We start from the raw sequence: 21331 nt of genomic DNA, 5'->3' as shown, positions 1-21331 counted from the left end.
TTGTACCTTAGAAAACATACAACATTTAAGAATGTGCATATTGCCACTTCTCTTTCTTTTTTTCCCTTCAAACTTGCGTGACAGCATGTATGTAGCATGAAATTTTTGTGATTCAGTCTGCAATATCGTGCATACATTAAGAGCTGTACTTCAGTATAATCAGCGCAGTTGCGCTTTTTGCATTACTGCAGGTTTGAGCTGCATGTACAAGACCGATATGAGAGGGGTGCTGGTGTCTACTTTCGGCACCAAGGGTAAGGATCGTGGCCAGATATTCGAGCCATCTGGTGTGAGTGCTACGGATCGCTGCATTTTTATTGGAGACAGCAAGAACAACCGTGTGCAGGTTAGTGCTTAACCAGCATAATTAGCATTGCATAAACAAGAACACAACTGTTTTACTCCCTGATAAACAATCCCATGCAATCATGTGGGGAGCTGAAGTCATAGGGCTCTGTATGCTGTACAGGTTACTTCCGTTTATTAGACTCCAGTTAATTAATATTTTGGTTAATTTGATCCCAACTAAAGGTCCTGGCTGGTGGCCATGCATTTCTATGGGCGAAATTTTAGTTATTTTGATCCCAATATTGACCTTTGCCACTTAATTCGAGCTTGACCAGTCAGCGTGATTGCGCCTGACCCCTATGGTGACAATAGCGACCCCTTCAGTGGTACCGGTACGTCTGTCTTGGCAGAGCTTGGGGGATGGTGAATGCATTGAACACGGCAGAAAATCTGTCAAAAATGGCTATTTTCGACCTGCCCTAGGAAGATTTTCAAACAGTAACCATAGCTGACACTGTCTGATTATGGTATTTAAGTTACTCTAATGCGCATCATTTTTTAAAAAGAAAATTGGGTCGAAAATTGTCTGCACGGTGTAGTCAGACAACCGCCTTTGCAGTGATTGTACGCTTTACTGCATAACACGTGTGTATTGCGGCGAAGCTGACTGTAAGGAACCACATGACAAAGCTAACTTTAGAAACAGACCGCCGTTGTGCAATGCATATTAGACACTTACCCATTTTTCTTGTTAGAAAATCAGGTAGAATTTTCTACCAAATTTCTTGGTAGAAAATAAACACATATACAGACTAATAAGACAAGTGCCACCATGTAGAAAGCTAAGTTGTTGGTTAAAATATGTGTTAATTTGCGCTCTTTTTCTAATAGCCTTGCATCGCCAACTAGCCCAACAAGATGTACTCCTACAACTTCTTAATTGTCAAATTTAAAAAAACCTTTACTGAACCACAAAGGACCAAATACAAAAAAAAGTATTTTTAAATTAGTGATGTTGCACTGACGTACCGGCGCATTGTTTTCCGTGCAAAATTTAACAAAAGAACTGTGACCCTCATTTTCCCTTCTGATAATCCACTTGTTGGAGCAAAATTGAAGGAAACAGTTTTTTTTTCAGCAAACTCAACTGATTTAGTGCTTCTCTTTAATGTCCCTTTAATGTTTAACTTGTGGGGTTTCATGCAGCGTTGCTGGCAGCATATTGTTGTCAGTGTAGGTTTGCTGCTGCTAATGTCACATTTCATGGTGTGCCATGATGTTTCTAATTTTTATGAGCAAATGATTATGTAAATTAAAGAGAAGTCTAAAGAAAATTTTGTTGCTGTATGCATGCTTGCAAGGAAATCTTGTGCCTGCTGCAAACACAGGTGTAAATGCTCCAAAAGAAGGTTTTGCCAGCTCCGACAGCTGCTCCAAGACGCTGAAGTGTATTCCCGCCCCTGCTCTGTGCTTTCCCGACCTCAAAGCACTGTGTTGAAAATGTGGTGTAGTGCCAGCGGCTCAAACAAAGAGCAATTTGTAGATAAAGTTGATCTTGCTCTTTTTGTTTTATTAGTACGCTTTTAATACTTACCAGCTTAGCACGCAACAAGGTTTGCCAAATACCCGCCATGGTGGCTTAGTGGCTATGATGTTAGGCTGCTAAGCGCGAGGTCGCGGGTCAAATACTGACCACGGCATCCGCATGTTGATATGGCTGAAATGCAAAAATGCCTGTGACCTGTGCATTGAAGCCACGTTAATTAAAGATCCTCAGGTGGTCAGAATCAATCCAGAGCCCCCTCCCCCACTATGGCATGCCTCATAATTAGATTGGGGTTCTGGCACGTAAAACCCCATCATTTAATTCGAATCTTTAATGTTTGCCCAAGAAGTTTAGTTGCCGTACAGGCCTGTAGTGAGCGTAAGTACTTTTCCCTTGTGTACTCCCAAAGGCTCCACACTAGGCTAATTCTAAAGGTGGTGAAATCATTCATGTATGCATGCTCTGATAATGTGAAAACGATGTTGCCCATAGCACCTATTTGTTGTAAAAATTGGGACGTATTGCGAGCTTTTATTGTGCATTTCCCATCAGTCAGCCACTTACAGTCAGAGTTGAACTACTAATGGTGTTTAGCTTGGTGCTCAGAGAGATGCATAGCCGCATGTTAAGCCTGAAACAGCAAGGTCTGAACTTTCAGTGTACAACCAGGGAGAGGCCTCACCGCAAATTTTTTCGCTTCGCAGTGATTGTAATGTCTATCTCATTAAGCTATGAATGTGGAAATGAAAACGGAAAGAACTGCATGTACATTCGCCCACAAAATATTACGGGAAACGCGAGCGCGTGGCGAAACAGCCCTCCTCCCCCCCTCTAGCGGCGCACCCTTGGTGTCGAGACCGACGCCTGCTCGCATGCACGTCCCTCCGAGACTGCAAGCGTGCATGTTTCCACGCTTCCTCCTTGCGCGCCGACGATATCCAAAAGTAGCTGCAAGGTGTCCCTCTTGTGATTGGTGCTGTGGCGGCTTCAATGGGCAAAACTTGGTTCATACGACGGGAATCAAGAGTTCATTTTCGTCTTGCCTGTCTCCTTCTATAGAGCACATTTTCTACCACACTCTTCTGCTCGAGAACGCCCCATTCGTAAAAACAAACAAGAAGATTGGCCACAAGAAGGTGCAGCGCAGAAAAAAAAAAAATGACTTGTTGCGTTCGCCACCGTGCCTTATGCGTCAGCGCTCATGACTCGACAAAACACGGCCGCAGCAATGCGCGCAAGCTCGCGCTTCACATAGTTTTGCCCGTCGAAGCCGCCACAGCACATATCGCAAGAGGGGCACCTTACAGCTACATTAGGATATCGCCGGCGTGCAAAGAGGAAACGCGCAAACATACGAGCTTGCAGTCATGGAGGGTCGCGCATGCGCGCAGGCGTTGATCTCGACACCAGAGGTGCTAGAAGGGGAGGAGGGTCGTTTCGCCACACGCTCGCGCGCCTCGCAATATCTTATGGGCGAGTGTACATGTTTGTGCCAGTCGAGTGATAAGCGTAAAGTACTTGCACTGCAAACCTGATCGCATTGATAAAGTACCACAAATTACCCATTTTGCTGTGGTTAGTAACGCATGCATTGGAAATGTCAATAAGTGGATTCACTACAGCCTCCAAGCATGCCCAGTCATTCACCGCATGAATGACGATGCATGAAGGTCAGAGTGTGAATACCCTAACTGCTTCCATGGGGGAACAGCATGCTTTTCAGTTTGCAAAATAATTAATAATGGTCAGAAACGCATTAGTTTACAGAGCATTCTTCGACAAGTCATTGTTTGAACTATCGGAAGAATGCCTGCAGCATGCGAAGCAACCATCTAACCAAACACGAACAAAACTGCAGGTTTGCTGTCTTACCATCATCAAGTGGACCCTGCCAATACGCGATACGCAGAATATGCTAGAGGTGCACCGAAGAGCCTGGGCATTGGTGTGAAACAAAAATTTTAAGAAACGAAACTGTGTATGCTGTAGCGTTCAACTATAATTTGAATTTGTCTTCGGTCATCAAACACAATGAGTGGTGGGATGAAAACAGGAATTTCACTTGACATAACCATTTGCCTCCCTTGTGTTCGAATACTAGTAGTATTTCTTCACCTAACCCATTGAGAGCAAATTTTTTTGACGAATGTGATCGCCCAGGGTTCTTTTTTATTTCAGATTTTCAGAGGGACATTGAAAAAAATCTAATTTTTTTAGTGACCATAAAGTGACAAAACATATTTTGCATAGGTAAACATTCATTGTTTATTCATGAATACAGATGGGTTTGCGTAAGTACTGTTAGCATTATTAAAATGCTTCATATTCTCACCTGTACATACTCGTCATCGTTTTGGGGCCTGGTGGTGGGGCTCTCACTTGAGAGAATAAAGAAGAGACTGCCTAAACCTCATCTCACAAGTGGTGGAGTGTGCTGTCCGGTTCCTTCGCTCTCTCGCTCCTGGTCTCTCCAGCTTCACCTACGCTACATCCCTGGAGCTCCGCTCGGGGCACCGCCTCTACCAACTGCACTCAACCATGTTGCAAGACCAGCAGACCAATACAGCATCCACTTTGCCTGCTCCTGCGAGAACTCCTTGGACAGTCACCACCCCTCAGAAGGATCCCCCTATGTTTGCCGGGCTTCCAGGTGACGACGTTGAAGACTGGTGGGAGCTATAAGAGCGCGTGAGTGACTTTATCTGTTTGAACGAATCAGCAAAACTTGCTCACGTCGCCTTCTACCTAACCGGCATTGTGAAAACTTGGTTTTACAATCATGAGCTCGATTTCATTAACTGGAGCACCTTTAAACACCACCTACACCAGATTTTCGCGAACTCTTCTGTCCGCTACGATATCGCCAAGAAGAAGCTTCCTGAGTGTGTTCAGCACTCAGGTGAGTCTTACACTTCGTACATAGAGGATGTCCTCGCCCTCTGCCGCTGCGTGAACACCTCGATGGCAGAGAGTGACCGTGTACGCCACCTGCTCAAGGGTATTGGGACTGTGGCGTTCAATGCTCTTGCAGTGCTGAATCCCACGACCATCGCATACATCATCAGTATGTGTCAGCGTCTCGATGAGCTTCATGTGCTCCGCTTACACCCTGGCACATCTGATTTCTGTGCGTCCAACGACAGCGAGCTACGTGCCTTGATTCGCTCCATCATCCGTAAGGAATTGCACGCCCAAGCTTCGTCAAACCCTCCTGAGGTCCATCTGACGCCTCCTGGTGGCGGCCTAAGCCATATTGTGAGGGAAGAGATAGCTGCCATGACCTGCCCGCAAGTCCCGAGCCCGCATCCTATTCCTACACCAACTTACGCTCAGGTTGCCTCTATAGTGCCACCCTCCCAGCAGCCACCACAACAGGCACCTGCACTACACGTGTCCCTGAATCCTATCATTACAAGACCACCACCTGTTCCGACTTACAGTGCATGGAGCCCACCTCGACCGGTTTGTTACTACTGCATCATCCATGGCAACATTTCAAAGTTTTGCCGACGCCGTCGGCAAGATGAAAGACGTTGTTATGACGGGTTTGAAAGGGATGGGTTTTCTGACCCTGTACCACAACGTCGGCGTTCTTACTACGATTATTATCCACGATGTTCCCCATCTCCACAGGACTTCAACGCTGCCGGTTCGTTGCGTTTCCCGCGTCATCACTCTCCATCACCGATGCAGCGCTCCTCTTCCCCTCTACGACCGGCTTTTTCGTCCTTCGATAACCGCCCGGAAAATTAAATGGTGCAGCTTCAGGAGGGAAAGCTGCATCCTTTGGACAACGTGAAACTCCTCCGGAGCGCCTGTCAAATGTACTTTTGATGTGTGTTGAAGGTGTCCAAATTGAAGCCTTGGTTATCACAGGTGCATCGCTTTCCGTTATTAGTACTGACTTGTGTTTTCGATTGCGAAAAGTGAAGACACCGTATAATGGCCCTCCCCTTCATTGCGCTAATGCAGTTCTTGTTCAGCCCTCCGGTGTTTGCACTGTGCGTGTTTTCATTGATGGCATCCTTCACCACATTCAGTTCATCGTGCTGTCTTCGTGTACCTACGTGATGATTTTGGGGTGGGACTTCCTGTCCTCCGCCTCGGCTTTCATCTCTTGCCGTCAGCGAACTATTCATATGACAGACACTGAATCTTCTTCTGCTGTCAATGCTCATAGCCTACGTTTCGTCACGTTTACCGACTTTCATTCCCGCGGGCAATGAGCATAGTCTGACACCGACTTCTGACACTATTCTTAATGGTGATGTGTTCCTTGCGCTGAGCGGTCACTGCATTTCTGGTGGGCTTAGCCTTACTCCTAGCCTGGTGCGGTTTCAGGACGGTAGAGCGTTCGTCGCTGTTCGTAACCCTACTTCTTCACCAGTTGTGCTCTCCCAGGGCACTACTGTGACTTGCTTTACTGACACCGAATCTCTTTCGCTGGTACCGCTTAACACCGAATCACCACCTATGTCTACCACAACTGATTGTCATACTGCTGCCGCTGCTTTAACGGCCGTGATAAATCCAGATCTGACCGCTGCGCAGAAAGACCTTTTGGCACTCCTGCAAAAACACAGCGCCTTATTTGACGTTCACTCCAAGCTTCTGGGGTGCACTTCTGTCGCAGTACATCGCATCGAAACCGAAGGCAGTTCGATTGTACGCTGCCGCCCGTATCACATGTCTTCCGCAGAACGGAAAATCATTGCAGATAACGTTGATGAATTGCTCAAAAGCGACATCATTCGGCCACCGTCCAGTTCTTGGGTCATCTCCTGTTGTGCTGCTTTGCAAGAAAGATGGCTCTGTACGATTTTGCATCGATTGTCGAGCCCTTAGTAAGATCACATGCAAAGACGTATATCCGATGCCAAGAATCGACGATGCCATTGACTCCCCTCAGGTTGCAGAATATTTCTCTAGTCTAGACCTCCGATCTGGGTACTGGCAAGTTCCCATGCGCGAAGCAGACAAGGACAAGACAGCCTTTGCAACACCAGACGGACTTTACGAGTTCAACGTCATGCCCTTTGGCTTATGCAATGCTCCTGCAACATTCGAACGCATGATCGACACAGTTTTACTTGGCCTTAAGTGGCAGACCTCTCTGTGCTTTTTAGATGACATCGTTATTTTTTCTACAACTTTTCATCAGCACCTTGAGCGTTTGGACGAAGTTTTCGCATGCATTCACATCTTTGAATCCCGCTTCCTTAGACTCTACATTATTAATGAACAAACATCCCCCTTGAACCATCGCGTTACTCCCGTAGACATTTCTTCGGACCATCGTTATCGTGGTTCAGAGATCGTTCACGTTTCCCTCCTGGCTAAGTCACGGCCAGGCTGGCCGCTTGCGCGCACAGGAAAATTAGTGTGAGCATTATTCATACCCTTCGTATTCTCACCTGTACATACTCATCATCACCGTTTTGGGCCCTGGTGGCGAGGCTCTCACTCAAGAGAATAAAAAGACTGGCTGCCTAAACCTCGTCTCACAATACTTATAATAAGAACAAAAAAGTAGATACACTGGAATAGATCTATTCCGATTCGGCACTTGGACTGTGATCCACATCAGAGGAATTGCTGCTCAACTGACATGTACAAGAGCAACTGGTGGTGTGCACGTCCAGAGTATTATTGAACCATGTATGTGAGCATATGGAAGAAAACTTGATTGTAGCGTGCCCTTCATAAAAACAATATGAGTCAGAAACTTGCAGTAATCATTCATCCCATAACCAATGAGGGGCAATCAATTTTGTGAGTCAAGAAATGCAGACATGGCAGCATTGTTTTTATATGATGACATCATTTGTAATACCAGTGCCCACCTGTGAGCAGATTTAATTGCACCCCTGTGAGCAAATTAAAATGAACGAGAATCTAGTGGTGACCCTTTGAGAGATTAGAAACCAGGTAGAGATCAGTTTTTGCGAGTGCTACAAACCAGAAACATCCTGTGAAACGAAACCAAAATTAACCGCTGCATGCTTGCACATGCACATATGCACAAGTGGTTGTCAGTGCTCCGGTGTAAACAAACCGTAGATTTAAAATGGAGTGATGGGGACGGGGGGAAGGGGGGGGGGGGGGGGGGGGTACAAAGAAAAGTTCTCCATACAGCATGGCAGCACAAGCTGGGCAACAGAGAGCCTAAAAATTGCTATGTTCTTCAAACATAGAGACAGTTTAGTAAATTAATGGCATCGACTATTCGGGACTTGTTCGCAGGGTGGTATATTTACATCTCTGGCCCTTAAAGGGCTAAATGTCTGCCGGCACGACGGGGCTCAAAATGCTGTTGAAGTTACCCATTAGTTTGAATTATGGGAGATGTAATTATCAGAAATTTGCTGTGTGTGGTAGACACACGAAAGTGGAAAACGGCATTCTTTCGCACTCTCAGAATTTAGTTCGATAACAAATGTAAGGCCATTCTTAAAAACACTGTTTACCCTCCAAAATAAAGCTCCCCGATGATTATGATACTCCATAATGCGAAATTTAAGTGCATCTGTATATCTGTTTTCATTCCACGATGTATTGACTGGTGTGGACAATCTGTCTCGTGCAGCACATTGCAAACGGAGCAAAGTGCGCCACAACTACCTCGCTAATTGTGACATGTGGGTGCGATTCACAGCAGCTACCGCAGGCAGACACACGCTATTCTGGCGCCATCTCGTAGCCATCGACGCTGCAAAGCCTGTTGTGCATGGTGGCACTACACTTCTCATGCTTTCATGATACCCTCCTCCTCCGCTTTGCACCTCATAGTTCCGCTGCACCCTTGTCCTGCATTTTCCTCCTTGCACTCTCTTCGCTGTCAAAATTTTTCATCTCCGTGTTTGCTTTTAGTATCTATCGCTGTGCTTATTCACTCGGTTACGAGCTAGGATGCCGATGCTCTCCGCAGGAATGGACACCCAAGATCTGCCCTCTAAACCTTTACCCTTTGCCCGTCCTTCACTGAAGTTGCAATTGCTTACTTCATTGAGCTGCTCCAGATTTAGAGTGTACTGTTCCAAATTGAAATTTGTGACTCCAAAATTGTTTAAGCCACCAGATCTCCTGATGGTGCTGAGATTCTGTGGGCCTTCCTTTTTGGAATAGAGTTCCAATTTTTCGTTAGCATTGTGTTCTTGCAGCTCCATTATAAATGAAAAAAAAGAAAACACGTAACATGAAAAATCAATAAAATACTGTTACCACATGTCATATCATAAGAAGTCAACAAAGACGCGAAGGACAGCATAGGGGAAATTACATGTACTTCTTAATTGAATTAAAAAAAAATTGTAAATAATGGAAGTGAAAGCGGAGGAAAAAAAAAAACTGCCCGCAGGTGGGGCACGAACCCACATCTTCACATTACTGGTGCAATGCTCTTACCAATTGAGATACTGCAGTACCGTTTTCCCATCCACTTTCTGGGGTATAGTATGTGTTTATCGACTAGAACTAAACCTAAAAGTGTGAGCCAGCGCCACACCTCACGGCCTTGACGGCAGAGGTGAGGCGCTTGGCAAGAGCATCGCACGAGTATTGCAAAGACATGGGTTCATACCCCACGTGCAGCCAATTGTTTTTCCATCCACTTTCATTTCTATTAATTAATCATTTCTTTAACCCTTTCGCTGTCGGACGTTTCTGGCCGTGACGCACCCCCAGTGTCGGCTTGGTTTCAGGGAACGAGCATAACAGGGAATGAACATAGCAATTTATTTTTGATTATGATTGGTATACAAATAACATAGTCAATGCAATATGCACATTTCAGTGTTCTGCAGCTGTTGTTAGTAAACATCATCATCATCATCAGCCTGACTATAAAATCCGTTCAACGTCCGAATCTGACGATGCGGAACCCTCTTCCTCTCATGCGACTTTGTCCGAGTCCGAATCCGAGCTCGGCTCGTTTTCTGAATCGGAATTCAGCCACCGCTCCCATGAGCAGACGAAGGTCCCGCGCGCCGAGCCATCCGAAAGTAACCGCGCGCAGGGAGGATGCGCTTTCAGTCGCCCGCGCAACGGAGGGAAATGGGACGTTGCGTGATCAAGAAGACAGAGGGAGATGGAAAAAGGCTAAACAAAGTTCGAAGGGCTTTACGTTTACTGCTGCAAGTCGGAAGCGAGGGTGCGGCGAGAGAGCGAAAGCAGCAATCGAGTCACCCTTTTTGGAGAGGCAACGGCACGTGCGCCTGAACTTGACGCGCCGTAGCAGGCACACCAACAGAAGAAAAATAAAAACCTTCAAACCAGCGGAGATTACAGAACAACCCTTGAACCCATTACCACACGCGCGCGACGTATGATACAGCGAACGCGGAGCCACCGCGCCACTCAGCAAAGAGAAAGTGGGGAGTGGCAGTCGCACCGTACTCTTCAATACATGGACTTACACAGGTCGGAGCGAATATACGAACTTGTAGAAAGAGTCAACAGATGGCGTGGCCAATACAGGAGCGCCTGCTTTGCGCTCAGGCGCGAAATTTTGAACGCACGATAGAGAACGTACCGGTACGTCATTGACACCGTGGGGGGGAAGCGTGATGACGTACCGGTACGTCGGTGACAGCGAAAGGGTTAATTCAATTAATGTACATGTAATTTCCCCTATGCTGTCTGTGGTGTATTTGTTTGTTGGCTTCGCATGATATAACTGATAAAAATCGGGCCCTCAGTTTCCTTTCTTTTCGTTCAGAGTTGCAAGTGAGCTATTTCTGTCTTTGCCTGATGAAATACTGCTTACTCTACAGACAAAGCTGTGTCGATTCGAGAACGATTGAGTGCATTTTACTAAATTTTTCTGAGGTGGAGAATGAACAGCCATGTTCATGCATGTTCCGTATGACTGAAAATGCCGTCGCTTTGCAGTGTGCTTTTACAGCACATTCTGTACGTAGATCTTTTCAAAAGGAATTTGCAGCTTGAACCACTTGCAACATATTGAAGTCATACTTTTATCAAATGGAATTGCTGATGCTAAGAGGTGCCGTTTAGCTTATGATGTATTATGAACCACATTCCCATTAAAGGGTGGTGCAGAAAATATGAATGTTGTAGTAAAGGCAGCAAACTTGCGGGTGCAGGCACTAACACAAAGACAATCATGAGTGCGTATGTTTATCTTTTTTTCATATTTGTGTCCACAAGCGTACTGCTCTTTAATTAGGCCACCAAAATCTCCTCAGCAAGATTAACCCTCATCTTCTATTAGCTGTATTACATTTTTACATTATTTTGTTGCAAACCAAATTATTAAAGTAGCTAGGAATGCATGTTAAGACTTTATTTTCTCCCATGGTCATGTTTATGATTGGCAGTAGTGGTGGGAAGAAACTTGCAGGGGCTCGCATCGCAACCTTGTGTCACTCATGCCAGTCGTGAAGGTGTGAAAATAACTGAGCTATGAACACAACTTGTTGTTGTGCTAGAGTAGCTTGGTGACCAGCCTAGCATTTCATTTAATGACAAGGAGAACCGAGGGCCCTGAATTTTGTTAGTCTCAACCATGTGAAGCCAATAGACAATAAAGGGATGGAAGTATTAGGGGAAGTTAACCGATTTTTAATTAAAATTAGAAATTGGAACGAAAAAAAGGAAATTAAAGTGGACAAAAAGATAATTTGCTGCCAGTGGGATCCAAACCCACACCTTCTGCATTATGGGCATGATGCTCTACCACTTGAGCTACGGGCAGCAACTACCCCCTTATTCACTTTTTTGGGGTATTTTATGTATGTGTACTAGCTGTGGTCCTGGGACTGTTAGCCAGCACCATGCGCCACTAATGGCCATGGTAGCAGATGTGACATGTCGATTTTCAACCACAGGCATCACAGGAACATTATGTGCAGGCAGATAGCCAGTAGGCCCTCGTATCCTACCCAGAAGCATCGAAGCGGTTGGAGTCAAGACCTTTTGTATGCAAAGAATTAAATAACTAAACTCTGGTGTGTCATGCCCAAAACCACGATCTGATTATAAGGAATGCTGTAGTGAGGGACTCTGAATTAATTCTTTATCGCCTGAAGTTCTCAAACGTGCACCCAATGCATGGTGCACGGGCGTCCTTGCATTTTGCCCCCACCAGATATACAGTGAATGACAAGGACCAGACCTTATTTATAACATTAATTTATTAAGGGCCTTGACACCTCGGCAGCCTCTTGCGTAAACTTCCCTGTTCACTAAATGGTTGTTGAGTTCAGTGGTTGCTGAAGATGACTGCATGCAAGCTGTGGAACCCTATTGAGTTTTTTGGCCATTGGCTGGAAGACCGTCAAAAATGTATATGTGATGCAGGTATAATAAACCTCAAGTTCTTGTGCATTCCTTCATTCACTGTGCCTCAACTGCTATTGGGCCATTGGGCACATGCAACTGGGCATGTGTATGCCACTATGTGGGCGCCAGGTAGACAAGAGATGAGAAGTGAAGATGTCGACAACGGAAAATTGAAGAATTCAGCTTCACAAAAGTAATAAAGGTGGCATCAAGTGGGGAGAAAGAAGTGAAGTGAACAGAATCGGACTAGAGTGTGCATTGAGTGAGGAGTGTTGAGTTACAGAGAAGTGGGGGGGAGATGATGTCAGCAACAGAAATTTGAAAAATTCGGCTACACAGAAGTGAAGACTTTAGCAATAGAGTGTGTTACTGCAATGCTTGAATGCTAATTGCATTAACGTTGACAGTCGTCACGACATGGGTTCTGCCATAATTTTTTTTCTTTGTGCTCCTGCTGCCCCCTTCCTCACTTATGCTAATGACCCATCCTTACAGATATGGTCTGTTCATTCATTGCATACTTCGATTGGCCTTGACGCAGCAGAAGGGTCAATGGCATATGCAGTGGCCCTGCTTTCTGGAAAACACAGCCAGCTCTTGTTACTGATTGGTTGAAATGAGCCCAAGCCTTTGCTGCACTAGACAGAGCTTGTGATGCAAAGTACAGTCAAATCTCGATATAATAAACATGGATATGACAAAGTAAATATAAAACATTTCTCGTCAATATCCGCATTGTGTAGTGAATATGCAGTTATAACGAATGTCGTAATAAGGAATATATTTTCGTGTCAGATCCAACTTCGATATAATGAGATTCAACTGTGTAGACATCCACACACCTGCTAAAGGGACACTGAAGAGAAGCACTCATTCAGTTCACCTTGAAGAAGCATTCTTTCAGCTATTTATTTTTGTTAATTTAGTGTTTAGGAGGTTCATTATAAAAGAGGAAATAAAGCTCAACATCGCATTCTTCTTGTTTTCCTCATTTTGTGCTGAAGCTCTCCTGACATGTATCAGTCGATGGTCGCTGATCATGAAGTAGCCTATTCATCTATATTTGGGCTGTTATGGCTCAGAAAAAGTTCTTGAAAGTTCAGTCTTTGACCCTTTAGGAATACGATGTTGTCCATCCTACCTGATAAAAAAATTAAATATGCCCAGGCAGATGGCGTCAAAATCCATATCCTCACTGCGAGCTGGTGCAGAAGCGTCACTGCGTGGTCGCCGCCTGTCTTTCGTTTTATCCTCTTTTTCTGGCTTACTGAGCTTCTGCTCATGGTCACAGTAGCTTTGCTATGGCATTGCAGAAGGGTAGTTTAAACGAATACAGCTCAAATTAGTCTTTTTAGGGTTCCGTCATGAGGGGCATTCATAAATTTCTTTAAAAATGAAGGTTGTATTGGCTCACAAGTGGTATTGTTGTGGTCACGCAAAAAAAAAAAAAAAGAAGGCCTGTTGCTCCCAGAGCAGAGCAGCTGCAGGAAAGTGATGAGTTGACAGTTGCACCGGCGCCAGAGTGCGAGTCATTAGCAAGGATTCCAGCTGTATAGGTGCGTGCTCACTCCGCACGTGCAACCAATCAGCGCTGGTTCGCTTCCACTGGGGAGGGAAAGGGCACGAAAGAATTTCATGAGCGCTGCGCCGGCGTCATTTCCGTTCAATTCAGTCTTGGAAAATGGATGGGACGGCCATGCGTTATGCGTTCCCCCCGAGGAACGGGCAGCCTTCAACGAGCCACAGCGAGAACTTCTTCGTGAAAGGGCTCGGCGTCGGCACACCGATTCATCCGTTAGGGGTTAACGTAACGAAGTATAGTCTGACATAGCGTGAGTGTGCGCACACATCACATCACGTTGGCAAGAACAACGGCACCTATAGTTCGACCGATAGTTCGACGTACTGGCACAGCCAACGTAACCGAGCACAGCCAATGTGCTTTGATGTGCCCGATGTCAAGCAACACTCATCCACGCGCCGATAATGTCGGACTGTAAGCACGCCTTTAGACCCACCCGAGCCCACGCAATCGGACAGCAATGAGAAGAACATCCCGCACTGAGGGAGTGAGAGGCCAAGGCAATACGGCACTGTTATCTGTGGTTTACCTAACTGTGACGAAGGTCGGGTGCATGCAAGACAAGCTTCGCTTACCCCCATTTTCTAGTAGGGGAAGGGTAGGTCATTCTTTTATTACGTATTGCCATGAAAGAACACAGAGATTAAGATTGGGTGGGACTTTAATCTGAGCCCGCTGTCATGTTAACTGGCAACATTATTCATTCAGCAGTTGCCAAGTACTAGGACCTCAACTTGTGCATAAATTTGCAGTTGACCATCAAACAATGGTCGGCCGCATCTTTTTTGTTGTCGTAGCTTGTTCGACCTCATTTAAATCTTCGGCACTATTTCGCAACAGTCATAAGCTGGGACATTGTCAGCACACGCCAGCACCAGTTTGGCACTGCTGGTGGTGTTCACTGCTTGTGCTTCAACCAACTTTCCTGTATATGCTCTGCAATATTTGCTTAGTTGTCCTAGGGGTGTTTTGTGATATATATATGTATATATATATTTATTTATTTATTTACAAATACTGCAGGCCCTATTCGGGCCCAAGCAGGAGTAGTTACATCAATAGTAACAAAACAAGGCTGGAAATAATAAAGAAATAGAATACAGAACAATAATAAAGATATATAAAATATAATATACAGGAACATCAGCCTTTGAAATTTAGACTTATCAACATAAATACGATATAGGAACAACAGTTGTAGTTTGCAACTCAACAACAAGTACTGACAAACCATGTACACACAACAGGTCACTCAATTCAGCATTTACACCTAATTTTATTACAAAACATAAACAATGATTAATTAATTGCTTTCCCTATGTGCATGCTATTAATCAAAAGAAAAACCATTCACAAGATGAACGAACGATTGTGTGGTATTAGCGCTAACTATTTCTTGTGGTAATTTATTCCACAATGAAATAGCATGAGGAAACAGGGAATATTGATGCATGCGAAGGTGACTAAATGGTTGCATAACTGTTTTGTTGTGTTGTGTACGGGCAAAGCGTATTGACGGCTCGGTTATGTGACGTTCACGCTGTATGTTAAAGTGACCATGGTAAAGCTGATAGATAAATTTTAATCTGGATACCATTCTGCGATGATAGAGTTTTTTCACCTTCGCTTTATCGCGAAGAACTGATACGCTCGAGAAGCGCGAATAGGTAGAATAGATGAACCTCAAGGCCATGTTCTGCACCCTTTCTATTTTTTTATTAAATACTGCTGATACGGACTCCAGATTAGGTCCGCATATTCTAATTTTGGCCTAATGAGAGCTTTGTATGCTGTTAACTTTACAGCAGGTGACGCATGACGTTTTCGTTTTAAAAATGCCAGCTTTTTCAGTGCGTTACTGCAAACATTATCTATATGGGGTTCCCAACTCAAATTACTTGTGAGTGTAACACCTAAATACTTCCCCTGGTTAGTTTGTTTAATATAAGCATTTTTAATGGTGTAAGCAAATTGTAAAGGTTCTTTTTTGTTACTAAGTGTTATGCTTGCCGTTTTCGAAGTATTGAGTTTCAAGCCCCATTTATCACACCATGCACTGATTGAATGCAATGCATCATTTAGTCTGACTTGATCAGCGTGTTGATTTATGCTGGAATAAACGACACAATCGTCCGCAAACAGTCGGATCTTTACAGGAGGTTGCACTGAAAAATAGATATCGTTGATATAGACCAGAAACAACAATGGAGCGAGCACCGACCCTTGTGGTACTCCTGAGTGTACATCTAGTGTATCAGAGATGCAGTCGTTAACGGCCACGTATTATTTCCTTGAAGCTAAGTAACATGCTATCCAGCGAACAATGTTGTCTTCAATACCAATAGCATGCAGTTTAGTTACTAAATCATCATGTGGAACAACGTCGAACGCTTTTGAAAAATCTAAAAACACTGCGTCAATAGAGAGAGAGATGTAGAGAGAGAGAGAGCGAATTTCTATATTCCACATAAACTGGAGAGACATGGGCTTATTTTCATGCTTATTGTGTACGCCCGTTCAAATTTGTGGTGCGCATAATACAAACTTTATGAACTCCCCTTGTAGGGTCCACTAGATGGTAAAGCACTAGTTAGCCAGCTAAAATCTGCACTTACCTTATGCTTTTCCTTAATTTACAAAATGTCCAGTCAAACAGGCTCCCATGTTGCATAGTCCATTAGGACGCAGTTAAATTTATATTTCTTTTTCTTTTTTACCACTGTGCACCACCATGTTTTCTTTTATGCTATTAGAAACAGGAAAAAGAATGGGGTATTTAAGGGATTTTATATTTGAAACCTGCATTTTTCTAATATTTGTGTTCAGTTGGAAAATGTGACTGCTTAGGCACCCTTAGCAATGCCAATGGGGCCGTGGGCTGATGGTTACCTGAATTTTCTGATTTGAGTTATTTAGTTGTAGTTGGCATTGTTTTCAGCTGCACCTAGAGAAGAAAAGTTGTAAACAATATTTTCAGTAATGGTCGATTTGCTTCAAATTCCTTTAGCAGTTAAAGCTAGCACTGTTTTCAATTTTTATAAGGATGGCTGAAAACAATGCTACCTGGAACTGCTAACGGCATTATTTAAAGAACCTAACAGTCAGTCAGTCAAGAACTTTATTGAAGTCCTGAGGAGTTTCAATCCGTTGGAGATCCCACACGGGGAACTCCTCCGGCAGAAACCGTAGGCGACGCCCAAGTCGGGACGGGAACATGGTGACGCTCCGCCAGTTCTTGGGCCCTCTGGACGGCCTTGAGTTGGAGTTTGAGGTCCGGGCTTTTGAGGGCTTCTTCCCATTCGGGCTCACTGGAGAGAGGGCCCTTTGGTAACGCGGTACATTGCCATAGCATGTGCGAGAGTGAGCAGTAAAGTTCTGGGCAGTCTGGGCAATTTGCCGGGATTTCTGAGTTATAGTGACTTAGTAGACCTCGTGACGGATACGAGTCCGTTTGTAGCATTCGAAATGCGGCCACCTGCGTGCGTTCGAGTTTGGCATGTGGGAGCGGGAATTTGGTTCTACCTTTCCGATAGTGGGAGGTGATTTCTTGGTAAGTGAGCAGCGGGTCATTAAACTGAATGTCCAGCCCCTCGGAGGCCGTGGGACCATCGCGGCGGGCAAGTTCTCGCGCACGGTCGTAGGCCGTTTCATTAAGGTTAGCTTTTTGCGGGTGAATGTCTTTCCCCATGTGAGCGGGGAACCAGGAGAGGCACCGTTTGCTCTCTTTTGAGCTCGCTAGTAGTATACGAGCTGCTTCTTTAGATACGTTGCTGCATTCGTAGGCCCGAATTGCAGCACGCGAGTCCGTGTAGACATAAGTAAATGTGGGGTCTGCCATGGCGATGGCTACGGCTATTTGTTCTGCTTTAGGGCTGGTGCTCGTTTTAACCGATGCGGATGATCGTAGCGTTCCGTTGCCGTCCACGACAGCTATTGCGAAAGTGGATGTGCTGCCGTACTGGGCCGCGTCCACAAATGCGGTGGCTTCACGATCCGCGTCGATGCAGTTGAGGATCGCGCAGGCGCGGGCCCGGCGCCTACCCACGTTGTGTTGTGGGTGAACGTTTCTGGGAAACTGTGAGACTTTGTATTTGTCTCTAATTTCGCTCGGTAGGGTAACCGCGTGCTCGAGATAGGGAGAAGGGGAGACATTGGCTTCATTTAGGATTAGCCTACCGGCTTCGGACGAGGATAGGCAGAGTATTTGCGCCATAATCTGAGCCTCGATCACTTCGTCTATGTTGTTGTGCATGCCTAGTTGGTCAACCTTTGCTGTACTTGCTCTTTGTGGAATTCCCAAGACCTGTCTGATGCTCTTGCGCATGAGTGTGTTTAGCTTAGTCTTTTCTGTTTTCGTCCAGTTGTGGGCAGACGCGACGTAATTGAATGTGACTCATAAGGAAAGCGTGGTATACGCACAGAAGGTTATCTTCGCAGAGACCCTTCCTGCGCCCCGAGACTCTGTGTATGAGTCCGATCATGTTTTTGGTTTTGATGGTTAAGTGTTTGATCGTGTGTCCGTGGCATCCGGTGGATTCGATTAGGAGCTCAAGAATGCGTATGTGGTTGACTCGCGGAATATGTTGTCCGTCTCTTGTGTGTAGTGCGAATGGAAGTTCGTCTAGAGGTGTTAGGTAGCGTACTCCTTGGCAAGACTTGCGAAATAGTAATAGTTCCGATTTCTTTGAGGATAGTTTCATTCCTGTGTTTAATAGGTACTCTTCCGTGGCATCTAGGACAGACTGTAATGCCTGCTCCATGTCTCCCAGGGAGCCTCCCGGGCTCCAGATGGTAATGTCATCTGCGTATAGAGCGCAGTTTACGTTTGGGATGTGTCGTAGTTTGTCTGCGAGTCCCTTCATCACTATATTTAATAGTAATGGAGAGATGACTGAGCCTTGTGGTGTTCCGACGGAGCCCAGCGTGTAGTGGTCCGACTTAAGTTGCGAGACTCGCAGTCGGGCTTCTCTGTCTTTTAGGAAGGAGCGTACGTACTCCTGAAATCTCTGGCCGAGGCCGAGGCCTGCCACAGACTCCAGTACAAAGTGGTGCGAGACGGTATCGAATGCTTTCATGAGATCGAGGGCGAGGATGCCTCGAACGTCTCTTGTTTTAACGTTGAAGGTCTGTCTCTTTAGGAGTAACATTACATCTTGGGTGGACAGGTGGGGTCGAAACCCTATCATGTTGTGTGGGAGGAGTTCGTGTTCCTCAATGTAGCGTGACACTCGGTTTTGAATTACGTGCTCGGCTACTTTACCCATGCATGACGTAAGAGAGATGGGTCGTAAATTGTCGAGGTTAAGTGGTTTGCCGGGTTTTGGGATGAGGACCACCGTGGCACCTAACAAAAAAGCTTTTTTAGGGGCAATCGGCTAGATGCTGGAGGGTCTGTAACAAAAATTGAACAAAGTGTATAAAGGGAAATGTTCAGTGGTCTTACTGTTGCGTTTTATTTTTCTCGTTTGCTTTCAGGCATTTGATGCCAATGGAAAGTTCATCACAGTGGTGAAGATGGCCTCGGGGATCATCAGACCTTCAGGAATTCATGTGTCTGACAAGGACAAACTTTATGTCCTAAATTACTTGCATGGTGTGCTTGGTGTGTACAACCTTAACTTTAATGAGTTTACACCTTAATGAGTAGAGGTGCGAGGCATCTGCCCCCTCAGCTAGCCTAGCTGTTTTCCGACATAATTTTTTTTTTTTAAGAGTTGAAAAGAAGTTGTAGCTTTAAAACCAAATGCAGTGCACTGGCATAAGGCTGGCGTTGCGCACTCTAAATGTTTGTTGTTTTAATAGGAAATTTCTTTAAATGTTATTTGTTATATAGCTGTGTAACCTTTGCCCTAAATGTGTGATCATGCAGTGCCTTGTTTGTAATGTGTTGCAGTTTGAAGTGGTACTTGTGATATAATTGTGCAAGTTTTGTTGTAACTGTCTGACCGGTGCCTTGTGTGTAATATATGTTATGTGTTTGTGTGTATTTGTTTTTCAGAAATCTATAATGTGTTGCATTGAAGTGACAGTTGTGATATAATTGTGCAAGTTCTGTCCTAACTGTGTGACCGGTGCCTTTTGTGTAATATATGTTATGTTTTTGTGTGTATTTGTTTTTCAGAAAAAAAAATTATAATTTATGTGCATTGAGAGAATGCCATTTGGGCTTTTTTTTTTTTCCTTACATTTTCTCTCTCAAGGTAGCCACATCAGTTTAGTCAAGTTCATCATCATGTGTTCTCTTATTTCTACTTTACTGAAAAATAAAATAGTCAGAAAGTAAACTGGGAATGGTCTTTATTCTGCAGATGTTGGCATGGCGCATTGTGTGCCTGAGTTAGTTGGTAATCTGAGGCAGTGCTCGAGTTACTGTACCAAAAAGACATGAGAGTTGCAATCAATACAAGCTTATGCCGACTTGCAACTGAGCTGTTTCTCGAGGCAATGCGGGCCAATGTTGTGCGGGCTTTGTCAAAATGCATGTCATACTTAAGGGTGTAGACATAAATGACAAAAGTGTTAGCTCGCTAGTTTGTAATGGTTTATTTTGGGAGCCACAGTGTGACAAGCATAGAAATAATGCATGATGGTTGCTAACTCGGACAGTAAGTGCCCATCCGATATTAACTATTCATCGTTGTTTGTACCACACTCCCATAAATGAGTCGCATGCAATAGCCTACGTGATAAATAACTTTGGCTGTTACAATAGAACACCATTAAAGTGAGCAATGGCTGTTATGAAAAGACGCCTGGCCTGCCAAACTCTGATATAAATGGGTTCATGTATATTTTTATGTAGTGGAGTTGGCTGTATTGAGGAAACAAAATAAAAAAATTCAGTTCTTCGCTGTATTTGAGAATACCCAAATGGCACACACATACACACCCACCCACTTATTTTACATATTATTCCAATATACAAAATAGTAATATACAAAATAGTGCATCTATAATAAGCACACATACATGACTCAAAAATCAATATCAGAAATAAAGGTTTAACTAAATTGAAATTAAAAAAAAAACACGAGAGGCAATAACATTCATAAGGTGTCCTAACAGAACAGAAAAGTAGCATAAAGCAAAAGTATTATACACTAAAAGGTAACCAAGATTTAACAGCAGATTTCAATTGTTTTACAGACTGAAAATGCATCATTTCCTCGGGCAACTTATCAAATTCAAAATTTTTGAAGGATCTGCTTTAAAAGGTTTGTTTCACACTTAAGCATGCAAAAAGACTAAAATGAAAACTAGGTGCCAAAAATAGAGCAAAGTGCTCAAACCTGCTTGGCCTTGTAGGACTCGATGGGTGTGAAACTAATAAAAAAAAAACAGTTGCAGTTCTGCAGACGAAGAAATGCTCCACACGAGGCATTGCACTCGAGATTTGCCTCGCAACCAGTATTTCTACATCTATGTGATTCAAGCTTCACTCTGTGGTCTGGGAAGTGTCCTGTCTGTCAAATCTGATGTCATCAGTGGGCAGTAGAATTGATCATCATCGTTATCATTGATGACACATGAAAACCTGATGGCAACGAAAGGGAAGCACATTTTGAGTTTTCGAGTTTGTAGTATTCATCAACTAAGCTCCTCCTAAATCATTT

The 21331-nt window shown here is 44.4% G+C and overlaps 1 protein-coding gene across 3 annotated transcripts in view; it reads left to right on the top strand.

Moving 5' to 3' along the window:
• The window catches only part of LOC126531314 (uncharacterized), a 51003-nt gene extending 31001 nt beyond the window's left edge, over positions 1-20002 (top strand). For 2 of the 3 annotated variants that reach the window (XM_050178810.3, XM_055071105.2), the window contains 2 exons: positions 192-346; positions 19194-20002. In XM_050178810.3, the coding sequence (XP_050034767.1) occupies positions 192-346; positions 19194-19358 (320 nt within the window). In that variant the 3' untranslated portion in view covers positions 19359-20002. The remainder of the gene's footprint in view (positions 1-191; positions 347-19193) is intronic. The other variant, XM_055071106.2, reaches the window with a different exon arrangement.
• The last annotated feature ends 1329 nt before the right edge of the window (positions 20003-21331 follow it).

Source organism: Dermacentor andersoni, chromosome 5 (genome assembly GCF_023375885.2).
Source record: "Dermacentor andersoni chromosome 5, qqDerAnde1_hic_scaffold, whole genome shotgun sequence".
In the NCBI taxonomy this organism is placed as follows: Eukaryota; Metazoa; Arthropoda; class Arachnida; order Ixodida; family Ixodidae; genus Dermacentor; species Dermacentor andersoni.
Note: the sequence above shows the minus strand (reverse complement) of the source record. Positions and strands in the feature narration are given on the sequence as shown.